General features: G+C 28.9%; 2 protein-coding genes across 4 annotated transcripts in view; one reads left to right on the top strand and one right to left on the bottom strand.

Annotated features, from left to right (window-relative positions):
• The window catches only part of LOC130903800 (protein unc-79 homolog), a 66034-nt gene extending 55857 nt beyond the window's left edge, over window positions 1-10177 (bottom strand). For 2 of the 3 annotated variants that reach the window (XM_057816168.1, XM_057816240.1), the window contains exons 1-2: window positions 9289-10173; window positions 50-169 (exon numbers count right to left, since the gene is read on the bottom strand). In XM_057816168.1, the coding sequence (XP_057672151.1) occupies window positions 50-169; window positions 9289-9391 (223 nt within the window). In that variant the 5' untranslated portion in view covers window positions 9392-10173. Of the gene's footprint in view, window positions 1-49; window positions 170-9288 lie in introns of all 3 variants that reach the window. The other variant, XM_057816319.1, reaches the window with a different exon arrangement.
• Window positions 10178-10278: 101 nt separating this feature from the next.
• On the top strand, window positions 10279-17168 carry LOC130903753 (uncharacterized). Its single transcript, XM_057816048.1, has 2 exons — window positions 10279-10393; window positions 16127-17168. Exons 1-2 carry the CDS (start codon window positions 10375-10377, stop codon window positions 16375-16377), a joined length of 270 nt encoding a protein of 89 aa, XP_057672031.1. The 5' UTR covers window positions 10279-10374; the 3' UTR covers window positions 16378-17168.
• The last annotated feature ends 51 nt before the right edge of the window (window positions 17169-17219 follow it).

The raw sequence follows: 17219 nt of genomic DNA, 5'->3' as shown, positions 1-17219 counted from the left end.
GTAAGAAATTTTGGTATGATTGACCCAAAGAAATATATGATATTATTACTTAGAAGTGTTTGAGAGAAGTATTTGATTGTGTTTGCTATGTCAACCCCAGATGGAGCGGGCATGACTCCTTGCATAAGCCGCAGTTGGTAGTCATAAAGGCTGCGAATTTTGGCTGTAACTGAATATAATATAAATTATTATTTGAGTACTTATGGCACCGACCTAGTTCGACAAAATCTACTACTAAGAATAAAAAAAACTACAGTAGGGCGTTTAATAATTCGTATTTTGGCTAAAGTTGATGATATTGATGATTTATTGATGTCTTATGTAATTATATAGCGAAAAAGCTTAACTTCCATTGAGATGATAAGGAATTCTTCCAATTTTCATCCCTAACAATTTTTATTAGAATCACATAAAGTAAAAAAATATTAAATAAAATTAGTGTACAGCACTGAATAAGAATGCGTCGTGCGCAAAGACTAATTTGTCAGGTTTCACCTTATGTTGATAATAAAAAATTTAAGCCGAAATGTCCAGTAATTATACTGAATAATTCAAAGGAGCTTGAGCAAAATCATTGCCTGAGTTGTTATTCAGAAATTTAGAATCTGGAGAAAACTAAAATTGTTCATAATAGAAAAGAAATCATATTCATGATATGGAATTCCAGTTCTGTATGAGATAACAGGTTTAGAAATGTGCATATACTTGAAGGAAAAGAAAGAGAACTTTCCGAGTGTACTTTTGAAAGTAAGTTGTTTTTATAGACTATCTGCAAAGCACAAGTTTTTTTCTTTTGATCTACTGAATGAAAAACCCTACAGGAACTAAAAACTTTTATTCATTAGAAACCCATTTTTAATTTAGAAATATTTGTGGGTTTGATGATAATATTAGAGTTTTTACCCTCTAATTCTAGTCGGTTGTGCAGGTATATAACAGTCATAGTATAAGGCTAATTGGACCTGTACGACAATAGCTAACGAAGTATCCAGAAACCGCAGATGTAAATTATTTGATAACAGCTGGGTAATCTTAGCGTACAAGTCAGACTTAACATATTATTTCTTTTAGACAGTTTTTGAGATTTTAATAACTTTGTATGCACTGACACACAATCTTGAAAGTCTTCTCTATTATACTTACCAATAAAATGGGTCACGCTATCAACTCAAAATATTTAATGTGTCTTATGCCCATTCCTATACTTATTATTCACGGCAAACCTTCCAAAAATGGACAATGCTCTTTCTTTGCTACGTTTGTAGGCGACACTACTATCCTCGCAATAGACAGCAGTCCTCAGGTAGGCACAAATAATTTTAAAGAACACCTCAACATCCTGGAAAAATGATTTACCAACTGGCGAATAAAGGTCAATTCAAATAAATCAACCCACATAGCATTTCTCTATGAGAGTTATCGAATGTCTCAGTATTACAATGTATAATAATCCTTTACCCCCAATGAACGAAGTCAAGTACTTAGGTCTAAATCCAAATTAATATCAAGATCAAACAAATGCAGTGGCTTCTCGGCAAAAGATTCAAGCTCAAATTAGCAAACAAAGTCCTTTTGTACAAATCCATGATCAAGCCAATCTGGACCTATTCTATCCAGCTGTGGGGTATTCAAAACCTTCAAACACAAAAATAGTCAGACGAATTCAGTCAAAAATATTCCGCAACATTCTTAACGTGACCAATAATTTTATATTCAAAAAACTCGTGTACAGTTTAAACAAAGAACGTATATGTGATAAAACTTTTAAATTGATTAATATCAATGGTGTCCACTTTCAATCATATTTCTATTTGTTTCTAAACTTATTACCTCTGAATAAGCTAATGTACTTCTCCTGGTCTAGTGATTAACATGTTATTTGTTATCTACTTTAAGTATTCAAACAAAGCACACATTTTTTAAATTTCTAGGGTAGGCTTGTTTGAATATTTATTTACACAACTAGAGAATACGGTTTTACAAAGTATATCGTACTTCTGTTAGCCGAGAAACTTGGTTGAATAGAAAACGTATTTATTTTAATATTAAAAGAACAACAAGGTCTTATTGTTTCTTTTAACAGATAACTGATGTGCCTTTTTTCTGATTAAACGCTCTACTTTATTGTGTAACGGTTCCAAATGAATTGATACCAACGTGTAATGTGAATATCATGCATCACTTACCTATCTCGCTAATAGTTTTATTTAACCAAAGTGGTTAGGTGGAGCAAAAAGTAATGTTTTGACAGATGTTGTTACCAGTAAAAGGAAACGAGTTGCCACTAAGAATTATGAGAGAAGTAGTGGTAATGGCAACACTGAAGATAATCTAGCAATCCAATTCCTTAGTCCGAATTTCAGCTTCGTATAGCTGATAAATATGAGTAATAAAATTGTGTTTTTGTTGAGTAAAACATAAATAGGGCATGGGAGTTTAGAGCAATGTTGTACTACAATCAAATTTTTTCTTAAACTAGTGTAAACAGCGATTAATCTCAGGTTTCATTTTTCCTAAACAATTTGCCAAAGCTAACTATTTTCTCTTCTGTTATTTCCAAATATCCACTTATTTTCCTTTTGCTTTTGTTTGATTGGTTTTTGAACTGTTATTTTTTTAATCAATACAATTGTTTCAAATTGGAAACTTTTGACCTCCAGACAGGGATTTCATTCACTATAGTGAAATTCATTAAAAAATGCTCCATAATTCTTTTCTATTGAATTGAGGTACTGTTTAAAAAAATGGGATCTTCGCCAAAGTCTTTCTTTGCTTTCTAAATTAGATTCTTAGTTAAATTGGACATATCAGATTTGTCGAATGAATATTTCTCAAAAATTGGCATTGACGGGAACCTTCAACTCCATTCAAATGAGAAGTAAAATCCTTAATTTTTTTAATAATTTATTATATATCGTTTGGAAGGTCTCTCTAATCAAAAATGTGTTATTTTTAAATTTTATTCAAATTCTGTACAACACAATCAAAAAATGAAATGTAATATTTGTTCATAGAGTAAAAGAAGGAAATATGAATGTTAATAGAGTAGATATTCAAAACGCTCAATGCAACAATTTAATCCTAAAAGAAAATTGTCTCTTTACGAAGTTTAGTTATACTCCTAATATTTTTGTATACAAATAAATCTAATGGGTTAAGTGTAGTTGATCTAGGGGTTAAGCGATTTTACCGATCCTCACCTCCCGTGCCAACGATTTAGAAATAAGTCGGTGAAATACACCGACAATTATAAAAATGATCACTTAAATTGACAAACAAAAATTGCTGACGCGTTGTTAACAAATAATCAAGGTAACTCACATTCTTATTATCAATCAGGAAATAAGTTCTAAAGATATTCTAGAAGAGACGTTTCGCACGATATATCACAAGTCTATACTTTCCATTGGGGTCTATACTTTCGAAGAGGGTGGCAAGAGGTAATCATATTTTCGGTTTATAAATGTTGTATAATTTGATTTGGAAGTTTTTCAGAACTTCTCTTCAAATATGTATAATAATCCTAAAATAAGAAATTTTATCGAAATGACTTCTACTATCGTAGATTTTTCAGAGCAGTAATAATTAAATAGTTATCTCTTGATTGAATCATCATTTAAAATTAATTAACTTATTTTTCATGTGAATTAATTATTATTATGTTTTTAGGTATCTACTTTAATGAAATGAAATGTAGATTGTAGTATTAGAACAAATATTTGACGGAAAACTTTTGTTTCTGATATGATAGAATGGGAATCTTGAAATGTACAGAGAAGGAAGTATAGAAAAATATGGTTCTAGTTATCACATTGCATACATTGTAATGTATGCTGATGAATGCTGATGACCTAGTGTTGAGTTAACCTCTTTGATTTGAGATGGAGACACCGCCACGTTTTTGTTATTTTAAGATATTTAGACTTTAATTTTTACACAACCCTTCATAGTAATAATAATCAATTGAAACTTAAAATTTATACCCGGATTACTACCAGCTGTCAAATTTCTATAGTACAGGAGTTATTAGTTAACTTAATTTTTTTTATAAAATTATTTTGCACCAAGAATAATAGTCTATACTTATCACCTGTACGTAAGAACTTCTCTCTATGGAATTTAATCTTGTGACAAACGAAAAATATTGTAATTGTATCTTTGTCAATATTCAGTTTAGATAACTTAAGTAGACTTGTGCATGGACGTTTTCTAAAGGCCATTATCATCAATATACTTGTGTATTCGATTTTAATTTCATTACCAGTTTCTTTAAAAAGCATCAGTATAATAATAAGTAGGCTAAGTATAAGTTTTAAATTTCAATTAAATATGTAGAAATTCAAACTGGATTTTTTAGAATCGAGTAGGATGAATGTTTGAAAAAGATATGAAATAGATTTACAATACTTTCTGTTAGAAACCATTTGCTATCCAAAGGTTTGTCTGGGTAAAAATATCAAGAGAAATAAGAAGCTATTTTAGATTATTGATATGTAAACAGCTATTTTCCATTGATTAATTGATTTTTCATTTATTATATTGAAAGTTCCTACTAGGCAGTAACTAAATCTACCTCATATCTCAGTTTTCCGACTTCGTGGAGCTACCTAATAAATGTTTTCACGATTAAATAGGTTCTGTTGCGTATAAATCTGTTTATACATTAATAGCACAATACTCACCTATAAATAATTATAATTGTACTTTTAAAATTATATACAAAAATAGATCCTGCACCTACCTTTATTATGGTATAAAAAAGTTGCTTTTTTTTAGTTTTATAATAAAAATATGGAAAATATACTTAGCTTTCTCCATTATAGCAATAAATATAGTACAAGAAATGAAATCTAGCCTAACCATTAAAAAATTGAGAAAACATTGAACAATTATATCACAAACCATATATACTAGGTACTAAAGTATTTATGGTTTGTGAACTACATCAAGCCTGATCCAGTGGTGTCATACTGTGTTCCGGCGAGTTCCGCCACTGGTTTTTGGATATTTTAAAATATGCTTTATGCTTTGTTCCGGCCAGTAACGACAAAATTACTGTTACATAAATTTAAAAAGTAAACTAAATCATAATTATTAGAGAAGGAGTTAAAATATCCCTTACTATGTCTGTATTGAAAGTGCCATAGAACTTCTAATGTAAACGATCATCCTCTCCCTCCACCACCGCTGCGATCGCGAATATTTCTGTTGTGATCTCTGTTTTGACAACAATTACCTGAAGGAGAACTTGATTTCATTTGCGAGTGATGGTGCCAGCGAAATGTTAGGGAAAAAACAGGCGTTGCAGAGAGGCTGAGTAAAATGTATCCAGGCATTATTGTATTATGGATAAAATCTACTCCATTTATAATAAATCACAAAAAAATCAGCTGAATGTGCCTCAAAGCTAGAACAAGAAATACAGAAAATAGGAAAGATTCTCGGAACTAGATGGGTAGCAAGTTATTTCCGAGCAGTTTCTTCAGTATGGTATGGATACTCTGCTATACACAACCATTTTGAAAAGGCTAAAGTAGACGCAGACAGAACTTCAACAGAAAGAGATATGTACAGTGGTTTCTCCAAGTAGTTTTCGTCATCTCAGTTCCTACTAAATCTTGCCGTTATATACGAAATTTTAGCAGAACTTTCAATGCTGTCAAAATTTTTGTAAAATCGAAAAACTACTGTTGTTTATGCAGATAAGAAGAAGTATACAATTTTTTGAACGCCTCGAAGAAAAACCTGGAGTCTCTTGAAGTTTATGTTGCTGAGAAAGAGGGCCATTTTAACAATGTTCCCCTCACAAACAACCAAAAGATTATGGCCATCAACCATAGCCAACTTATAACCAATGTAATAAACAATCTTAATAGAAGAATGTTTTCTACCAAATCCAGTCATGAATCAACATCAACGTCATGGTATGGAATCAACGGATGGTACCTCAGCCAGTAAGGTAGAATATGACTCACTATTTTCAGACTTAAAAGTCCTGGAAACTGATCAGTGGCCGACTGAAAAATCGGTAGATTAGAGTTTATACTGAGGATAGCTCAAGAGTACCTAAGGACCTTACACCTTTATTAAACTGCAAGAAAATGATACCATGTAGTTCATCAGAATGGGTTCAGTCTCATGAATCGAATAATCACTGATTTGAGGTCAAAAATTTTTTTTACAGAACAGTGATAAATACAAAGTACAATGGCTTCATACGACTAAGTAACACAAAAGAATTTTTAGTTATGAATTGCGGTATTATTTAAATACGGGCTACTTTGTACAAAGCTCATTGTTGTCTCAAAAGAGCAGTATTAAATATAATATGTAATGAAATTATTATTAAAGTAAGTAAGGTTCAAAGAAGGTAGACTAAATATGCGTGAACTAGCTTTTGCAGCCGGCGCGGCACTAACGTTGATGCGCAGCCGCCACGACTCCATGTCCCCGGGCGGCGCCATCAAAGTCAGTTTCAACGTTCCGGCACTGCTAAATTTGCCATGACACCACTGGCCTGATCCACAAACAATATCAAATATATTTATCAAACACCAGTGATAAATTGAATAGTCTGATATAAATACCCTTTTACTATTTTTATGTCTATAAATCGGTATGGATTTTGAGTAGAGAGCCAAATTATTATCTGGTGAATTGTTTTTGTAATTACATATAGATTCACCAGTATAATAATTTTTTCTCATACAAAATAGCATCTGGTCAACAGTAATGGAAAATATTTTTAATTTCAAAATATCTGAATACACTAAAATCGCAAATTTTACCACTACGGATAAAATTATTAATTAGATTTCAGAAAGAAAAATCTCAAAATTCTAGAAATTTTAGACAAAAACCAATTGATGGATTGTTAACAGAATCAATCAATACAGTATGGAAGTTTATAATTTTTTTTCAATACTACGTATTATTTATGCTACACCAACCAGTCCAACCTTGGACTTGTTGGTCAATCAAATATAAGTATATTTGAAGTAACACACACTAAATATATATATATATATATATATATATATATATATATATAAAGATCTAAATAATTTAAGTAAAATTTATAGCTCTATTTTGTAAATTCTAATAAATTTAATATGTTTGAGTTGTGGAAACCAAGGAAAAATTAATTTTTCTTATTGGAACAAAGTTCTAAGTTGATTTATATTTTGATATTCATGATTAAGGTGATCATTAGATCAATATAAATAAGCAAATTGTCAGTGTCAATATCATATTTTGATAAAGACTTGAAGAAAAGTCGAAACGTCAAAATTTATCTTTCTTTTAAAACTATCAAAAAAAAATCATGGTATTTATTACTTTCTCTGCAGCTATTAGTTGAGGGAAAAAAATTTAACAAAAAAAATATTTTCAAATAAAACATAGATTTTAAGTTTAACTCCATTTCATAAAACTGCATCTCGAAAGAATGTTTTGATATGAAATAGAGTAAGATTTGCTAATTTCTCTTCCGTATAATTTAACAGAAATATTGAAAAAATGCCCGGGGTTACACGAAAATTATAAAATTTGATGTCTCTAGCTTTTTAGAAATTTTAGAAAAAAAAAAAATAAGAATTCAAATTTCACACGAGCAATTACCTCCAGAATTTTGTCGCATGAATTTAAATAATATCATTTCATGTTTTATGGATTTAAATTTTAAAATACTGAAACATTTTGATAATGTATTGTGTTTTTATTAACGAAAATAATTCAACAGCTGTTAAGAAAATCCTTGTCGGTAAAGAAAGGTTCTTCACCTTTTGGTGTTGAGTATCAAGATAAAAGTCTCTTTCATGCAGCATTTTCCAGGAAAAAAATACGATAGACCCAATATATATTCAAATATTCATATATTTATCATCAGAGAACTTATTGTCATAAATATAATATAAAAATAGGAACATTGTACATATATGAAACAATTGAGGATTGAATCCATATATTTGTATGGATTTCAAATAATCCAGAGAATTAACAGCAAAAATTAACAATGGAAAACTCCTGTTTTTGGAAAGGGTATAGCTCAAAATAATCAATGTATAAAAAACTGATTTAAATAGATTTAGTATAATCTGTGCATATATCTTGAATTAATTACATTAAAATACAACGTCATTCGTAACGACATTTAGCTAGACGGATTTCAATTTGAATAACCGAAGAAATTAACTAAACATAATAATAATAATTTTTTGGAATATACAAATAATATATTATTATAGTTTTTCACATCTTTATTATCATTATCCATAAATCAAGATAAGTAATTTTTATGAAGTATACATAAAAAGGTCTAAGAAGTAAAAGTTTATGTTTTTCGTGATAATTTTGTGTTCCGTGTATAGGAAGTCAGTTAAAAGTAACAGGTAAAAATTTGAAGTTTCGACCTATTTTTCAAAATATAACTTCACATTGACAATTTACGTAATTATATTATTTTATAGATCATCTACAAACTGAATATCAAAATAAGATCAAAATAGAAAAACTAATTTTTCCTTGGCAGACCTCAATTAAATTATTCGTAGTTGCATTAAAATTTATATAATAAAACTACGAATTTCACTCAAATTGTTTAGATCCTTTTTATCATTGACAGCTTTCTCGTTCCTATATATATATATATATATATATATATATATATATATATATATATATATATATATATATATATATATATATATATATATATATATATATCTTTTTCGTATTTGATTCCGTTCCAAGAATTTTTGAATATTTACAATTGACTGTATGTTTTTTTGATATTTAATGATTTATTATTGTAGTTTTATTTTTTATCATTGTTATAGAACTTGGACAACATACAAGTATGAAAATGAAATATATAAACAAATTGATAGTTGTGCTATAAGAGCACTTATTTCTTAGACCTTTCATACATGTTTATTCTTCTCGATTTCAGATCTCTTCTGTTTTAAAAATAGTTTTTATTTAATAATTTTCATCTTTTTTTAAAAAATTATAGAAGACTTATTTTAAAACAGAAGAGACCTAAAATCAAGAACATTTATTTTAACAATTTACTTGGAATATATCTTAGGTCCCAGATGCCATATAACTTAAAAAGAGTAACTTTGGTATTTTATCGCCACAACAAATTTAAAGAAATTTATACATAAAAATCATTTTTTTTTTGTGAAAAAACTTGTGGTCGGCGACACTTAGCATGCAACATCTACATATAAAAAAACATAAAAAACTAAAAGAAATGTGGTAACATAGAAGGTAAAAGTCTCTTACATGCAGCAGCCCTTGTACCCATGTTGACAATGCAGTCACAATAATCAAAGGCAAGGGATACACTGAGGTCACATTGTTTAAAACGTGCGGGAATCTTCAACATTGGGGGCAGCTTCGTTATTCCATTACAGATCAATAGTGGTAGAAAGTAAAGGATAACTGAAAGATTCTACAATAACATAAGGACACAAACACGTGGCTAGACGCCAACATCCTGGAGATCAATAACATCTTTATAGATATAATATATGGTATTATATGTATAAGTATATATACACTCGCGCGCGATCTTCATTTAGTTACGATATCTACTTGAGAAAGATGCTTACTTACATCTCATATTTTGAACAGAGCGCATATTTAGTAAACCTGCGGCCGTGATGTACATTGGTTTTAATATTTCGGTTCGATTCAATTAAATAGAAGTCAACAACACGTAAGAGTCTTTTAATCGATTTAATGTCTTCAGAGTATGTGCGCTCCGTAGCTGTAGCTGTCTTCAGTAACGTCCTCCACTTTCAAATACGATTCTAAATATAGCTGACTCAGCAACAAATATAACATCTAACACTTTGAGAAACTACTGAACATTTATCAAACACTTCTAATCATCCTCTGTATACAAATTATTAACACTCAAACACATCAACATGGAAATGTAAACAAATTTTGTATTCAATGAAATTAAACATTTAATTGATGTTTTTCCACAACGAGGAGAAAGGTGTTACGACAACGATTAGTGCAAAATCAAAGGAAAACATGGATCTTTGCAACTTACACCAAAATTTAGATAAAAATTCACTAATAATTTTGTTCAGTTTTTCGTTACTACCATTAAATCACTAACTATTACGCGATTTTTCGCAAAATTGGCAAGTGAATGATGAGAAAATTGCGAACGGCGCATGCTTTCCCTTACCGAGGGCGGGATTTACTGTTTTCGATCCAGTATCTGCTTCCATTTGGTCCAGTTTTAGTTATACACATGTTCTTCTTCTGTATCCCTTAACTAATCAATATAATCATAATCTCTTAACACACGACAGCGTCCTTCAACGTTTTCGCGTGCATCACTTCCCTTGAATGGATCAAGTGGAACCACGTAAGTCGTTTCCCTATATTCACTTCCAAAAGCTTTTTTATACAGATAGGATTCATAGACAGTCTACTAAAAGTTTTATGTGGACGCATCGGTGCTTTCATATTCAGTATAAGAGTGTAATTTGAGAAGAAACTGTAAATTATGTTGTTTTGTAACAGATACAGTAACTCAAAATATTACAGAATTTATGTGTATTGTTACTTTTCAATACTTATAAATTATTTTCATTACATATTTTTTATTATAGTTGTGTTATTACATTTATTGCATTACCGTATAAAAAGAATGTCAGGATATCCAAAACATTTGGATTTTATTTTATCTTCACGTTTCGCTTCTGACTTGAAATATTATCCTAAGATAATTAACAATGATCAAAAATGTAAAAAAATTTGTAATAATTATTTTTTTTAATGTCAAAAAGTAATGCCATAATGTGACCGAGAAGAGTAATATTAGATATCACTTTTCTTCTTGGTTTGAATATGTGAATGTGGATTTAAGTTATTATTATAAAATTTATATAAAAGTTGTTTAATGATTTTATTAATTTGGTTTGAAGGATGTTCATAATTTATTAAGAAAGTTTTAAGATTTCCAATTACTTCGAATTGATATTCGGCTAAAATAAGCTCTATCTGCTAATTCTAATATGACATTGTTTTCGTGTGTTGTTGGATGGTGTGAATTATAATTTAGGTATTGTTCAGATCATGTTTCTTTTGTACTCGTATATAATTTAGTTTCAATTCTATTATCATTAGTTTTGATGAGTATTAAATCTAGAAAATTTATATTTATATGGTTATTGTTTTCTATTTCTATTGTGAATTAGATTTTAGGATTGAATATATTGAGGCATATAGGAAATCATTACATTTATAATATGGAATTTCTTCCTACTTAACACAAATTGTAATAGAATAATAAAAGAAAAAGTACTGAAAAACATAAAATTCAATGTATTCATAGCTTTTTCATTCTTATGAATGTGAACCATTTCTAAAAATTCTTTTGAATCTTTATAATTGAATTTATGTTTTTTTGATACTTCATGGTTCGTTTATGCAGTTCTATTTTTTTATTTTTTTTATCGTATTGATGACTTCTTAATCCATTTGCTAAATACTGATATGTCTGCCCTACGTAGACAGCGTGACAATTATTATAAGGCACTTATATCAATATATATATATATATATATATATATATATATATATATATATATATATATATATATTATATATATATATATATATATATATATATATATATATATATATATATATATATTTGGATAATATATATTTATATATATATTATCCAAATATTATATATATCTATAATATCAATTCTTCTGTTTTTTAGTGTTTTTGTTTTTAAATTGATTGTAGTATCTGTTTATCCTTTTCTTGAATACGGTATTTATAGTTTTTTCCGGATAATTATTTTCTTTCAATGCAGTTTTTGCTTTTTGAATAGCTCAGCATCTAAATTCAGGATCCGATAGTTGGATAAATCTATCAGCCAAACTTATTATCACTGATTTTTTTTTGTGATAGGATGACACGAATTGAAGTTCAAATATCTTGAGGACCAAATTGGTTTCGTATACCATTCTGTTCTTATGTTATTGTTAATTTTATATAATGTGACATCAAGAAAATTGAATCTGCTATTTTACTTGACCTCGATTATGAATTGAAGTTTTTTATCAAAAGAATTGAATTTTTTATTTATGTTTTCAATTTGAATCTTTGGTACGGCAGTAATGCAATCATCTACATATCGGAAAAAGAATGGAATCTTTATATCAAGCTTGCTATAAATATTAAAAAGTTAAAAAGGTCTAAAAAATTAAATATATATATATATATATATATATATATATATATATATATATATATATATCCTCTTTTGATTGAAATTTCATATAAAAACAGATAAAATCTTGACAGTTCGACTTATTGCGGTCTTAATCAAAAGATAATTTTGTTAAAATAAAACCCAAAAATAGGCGTTTTTTGTATTTATTTTCCTTATTTTCAGTTCAGATTAATAATTCATAGAATGACCTTCCTAGAAAACATGTGATGCCATGGGCATCACTTTTGTGATATATATATATATATATATATATATATATATATGTAAATCTTTATCAAAATATGACTTCTATTTTGCTAATCAAAATTTCACAGTTGTAAACGATGGAACAGAGTCTATATCTAGCGGCCAAGTTTCTATCAATATAAATATACATATGCTTAAGTTTTATAGTATGGTTCAGTAATTTAAAATAAATTCTATAGTTGAAATACTTATTTTTATGTTGAAAAATGAAAAAATTAGGACACACTATATACATTAACAATGAGTGTAAAAAATCACGATTAGGAAAGTAATAGGACTATCCTATTACTTTCCTAATCGTGATTTTTTACATTCCTTAATGTTTACAGAGTGTCCTAATTTTGATAGAATACGTCATCGTTTATTTCTTTGATAAAGATTGTAAAGTATGTAATTCCTTACGAATTATGAGAGAAATTAGACCAGGAAATTTTACGTCTTCATTCTTGGACGACTTGTATACATTATCATCTCATGGAAAACATGCACTCCAGATGTTAAACAAAAATAAGATATTGATATGGTTTTCAATGATTCAAAAAATTGATGTTTCAAATTTCAAAAATATATATAATTAGCAAAATCGCTTGTTAATCGATGGATCCAAGTGTCCTCTCACAATTTCTGCAATGCACACATCAACACAGCTTCAAGATTTCAGTAGATTATATACAATTTATTTGTTTACTCATCAATGTCCTCAAAAAATCCATAAAATTTTAATGAAATCAATTTATATGCCAGGAGACTTTAAGACTTTCACCTTTATCACGTGGCAATCGGTTAAATTAGGTGGTACTTGATAAAACGACGACTGGTCTAAAGATCGATGAGAAGCACTTCATGAAATAGAAATAGATAACCCAATTATTAGCATTGGTGGAATATAGATCGGGTGTTAAGGCTAAAGAAGATTATACAAAATATTAAACGGCCTAATAAGGTTTTTTGTACTTAATTGTTAGATACATACTGATACTACATTATTCCTTAAAAGTGGTAATTTCCTATTGTTTTTAACATACCTAAAATATATTTATCACGCTAATCACAAAAATTATCCTTCTACAATTCGTTTTTAAAAATATTCTTAGACCCTATTGATGTGAGTAGGTATATACGAATTTTTTAAGAAAAGCTTAACATATAATATCGGATAATCATTTACCCGTACTCACTTTAGAGAAGACATAAAAGAGCATTTCAAAATTGTTTTGATCGATAAATTATTCATTAGCGTCAAAGTACGAGTCTAATTTTAGAAGGAGCTCACTCTCAAAGACCCGAAATAAATTTGTATGACGAATATAAAGTTTTTGTTTTAATGATCAACACATTTTTTTGGACACAGTAGAATCGTTTATTATAATGTTTTCAAATTTAAATGGTATAAATACTAATTGCTTCTCTTGATTAATCATCTTAATTACAGGTCTTTTAATAGAAAATCTGATTGCACAAATTGTCGTTCCGATCTATTTCAGCCTATTTTTTATCAAAAGACCTAAAATTAAGACGATCAAGAAAAATTATAAAATTATATAAGAAGTAAAAAATTGGAGAAATACAAATTGAGGTTGTATGAAGAAGGTATAACAAATTTTTTCCATTTTAATATTCACCTGAAAACTTTTCACTATTGACGATTCTTAATACTAAATAACATGGTGTGTTAAAACTTGGAATATACCTAAGCTACGCTTTACAGGTTGTGTACTTTCTAATGCAGTAATATTTTTCAAAAAACGCCACTGTCCCTAGTTCAAGCCAAGTGCTTATGGAACCACCCAGGTATATTCTTGACAAATAAGAAAAATGAAAGGCAAGCGCCGATGTTTCTTCAAGAGTTAATATACACACACATACGAAAAAAGGCAGTTTTGACTGCAACTTTTCAGAAGATAAGGTTTACATAATTCATCTTTAATCAACATTGACGTTTATCGTAGTCACAACTTATAGCAGACAAATATATCAGTTATTTGTCGTGGGTTAATCAACAAAAGAGAATTACAAATAGTTACATCAACAGAGAAAAATTTATTTCTATATGTGTCGACTAAAAAATATTTTCCAGTAACGGATAAATTACATAACAAGTGGATGAATCAGTCATATAGATAAAAAATGCTGATTGTACAGTTTAGGAATTCAAATCCGAACAATTAACAGGCAGACGTGACATATCTTGAATTCAAATCTTGCATTTCACCGAGTTGCATTAGAATAAGAATCTTTGATAGTAAAAATATTAAACGCGTTAATCTTTTATTATTTCTGTCAGATATTTATTTTGAATCGTTATGTCGGTGTATCGATGCCCATATTTTTATATTCATCATTTCCAGTGCATTTATTTCTTTCTATATCCATTCTTCTTTATCACTTTTTCAATCATTTATTCGCTTCCCCCATTAGAATTTTTTTGTTTAGCTTACTCTTATGCGTAATAATTTTTTCATTATTTTTCAATATGTTAACCAATTTGGCACTCCTCTGTTTCTCTTTTAACCAAAAAATTCATTTTTAATGTTTCAAAAATTAGAACTTATTTTGTTATGAGGAAAGAGATAAGAAGAGACACTATTTAATAGTTTTCACAATTTCTTTCAGTAAATTAATTCATCTGAAGTATTGAAACAATAAAAGAAATATGCTCACATTTATTTAAAGATCTCTCACAGACAGAGTATTCCTTAACTATAGACCGAATATGCTAATATATGTTGATTTTGTGATCTTGAACGTAACACTTAGTGCATGTGCTTGAATTTTGTATATTTCTTAATTCCTTATTTTACAATCACAACTATAAAAGGCACGTCTCGTCAAATCGTAAATACAAACCAAAATTTATTGAAATTTTTCTGTAAAAACTTACAAACACCGCATTCAATTTTCGGTGGAAAATTTAAAACATGAATTACAAGAAGTTTATTTTCATTACTTTTTTACGCGTCAACTCTGTGATTAGTTATATAATAAATTCTTGATATATAATAATTGTAATTTAGTAATTATCAAAGATTTACCCACTCACACGGATTTTGCACTAAAGTTTAATAACAATCATCTATTTTTATGTTGAAAAGTATGAAAGCCGCAAACGGCAATAACCTATAAATTACGCTGTTGATGTGAATTAATAGTAAACAACCATATGAATGGAATAATGATTTTCAATGTAATAAAAAATCATAGACAAATGAAACAAGCCATCTGCTAATCGCATTTACCCACTGGTCTACCAGGCAGAATATATCATATGACTACAACCCGATTAACTCGATCGGTTTGCGAACAACAATGAACGTAATCCGTGTTAATTTGATCGGGTTGACCCAATCATAGTTTCCGACAAGACCTCATACAGCATGTCAAAAAATATCTTTGAATATATCTCTCTTTTTCTTCGAGAAGTTGCACTTCGTGAAAACCGTTCGATTTGCAGATGACGCATATACATATAGGAACAGTGGTTTATTATTCGAAGAGAGTTCTTACACATTTATAATTAGTTTTTTTCTACTTTTGATATTGTGCTTCAAGTGCCGTTTATGTAATATTCCTGACTATCTCATAATTAGAATTTCTTTTTAGCCACAACTGAAACAGTCGACGAACTTCGACAGAGACTAAATAATATGAGAAGACTAATGGCGGAAAGAATATCTCCTGTTAACTACAACGAGGGAAGAAGAACCACAAATGAAGGATTAATTGATGGCACCTTTATGAGTTTTACTTTTGGTGCAGCTTTGGTTGTCATTATATCCGTCAGCGTTTATGCGTTTTATAACTTATATGTCGCAATATTAAAGAAAATTCCACACAATCACGATGAATTATAAGTGATATCTACTTATAGTTTTTCATAATAGTATAACGCCTTTTGTAATAAAATTTTGTATAAAAATATAAATTAATTTTGGTAGTCAATTTCATTTGAAGTAACATTCTTTAAGGAAAAAATTTTTTTGTTTTGATTATGTGTTAATATTGCTTTCTAGGAGGTTTAGGCAGGTACTTAGAATATACATCTCTGTGGACGTCTGAGTATTTTTTTGGTTTGTGTTCCTAGTGTGCTTAATCATACTAAATTCCTCTCCTCCAATTTCTTTTTACACTTCTCATCTATCCTTTCTTGCTTGTTCCATTCTTCAAACCTAGAGTTTGTTCTGCCAACATTTCCATTAATTTGTATACTTGCATCCACACCTTTTCTACATTGTCTTATTCGTTCATTATTCTCAGATTTGTTGTGAGATACTCTTGGTCTCCTGTGTCACCCTGTTTTTCTATATCACTGATATGTTGCACTTCACAATTTTATTGGTTACTTTCGGTTTTCTCTGCAGCTGCTACTTGATGTTTCCTATTACTAATAAATGAACTGTATTTACGTCAGCACATCCGAAATGTCTGATATTGCTCTATGGAAAAAGCTTATACTAGCTATTTTCATATCTTGTTCCAAGCGAATTCACGTGTTTTTAAACAAAGTTTCAATAAAAGAGACTTAAAATCAAGACGAAAATGTTATTTTGAACTTATTTTGTATAAAATGAAACCTCATGATAAATCATCACGAAAAACATATTAAAAGGTCACACAGTGGTGTAAATGAACATAAACAATGTTTTAGATAATTTCTTCCAAATTTAATTGTAGACGATCAAACAAATACACAATC

This window comes from Diorhabda carinulata, chromosome 1, assembly GCF_026250575.1.
Source record: "Diorhabda carinulata isolate Delta chromosome 1, icDioCari1.1, whole genome shotgun sequence".
Classification (NCBI taxonomy): Eukaryota; Metazoa; Arthropoda; class Insecta; order Coleoptera; family Chrysomelidae; genus Diorhabda; species Diorhabda carinulata.
The sequence above is the reverse complement of the archived record's forward strand: the minus strand, read 5'-3'. Positions and strand labels throughout refer to the sequence as shown.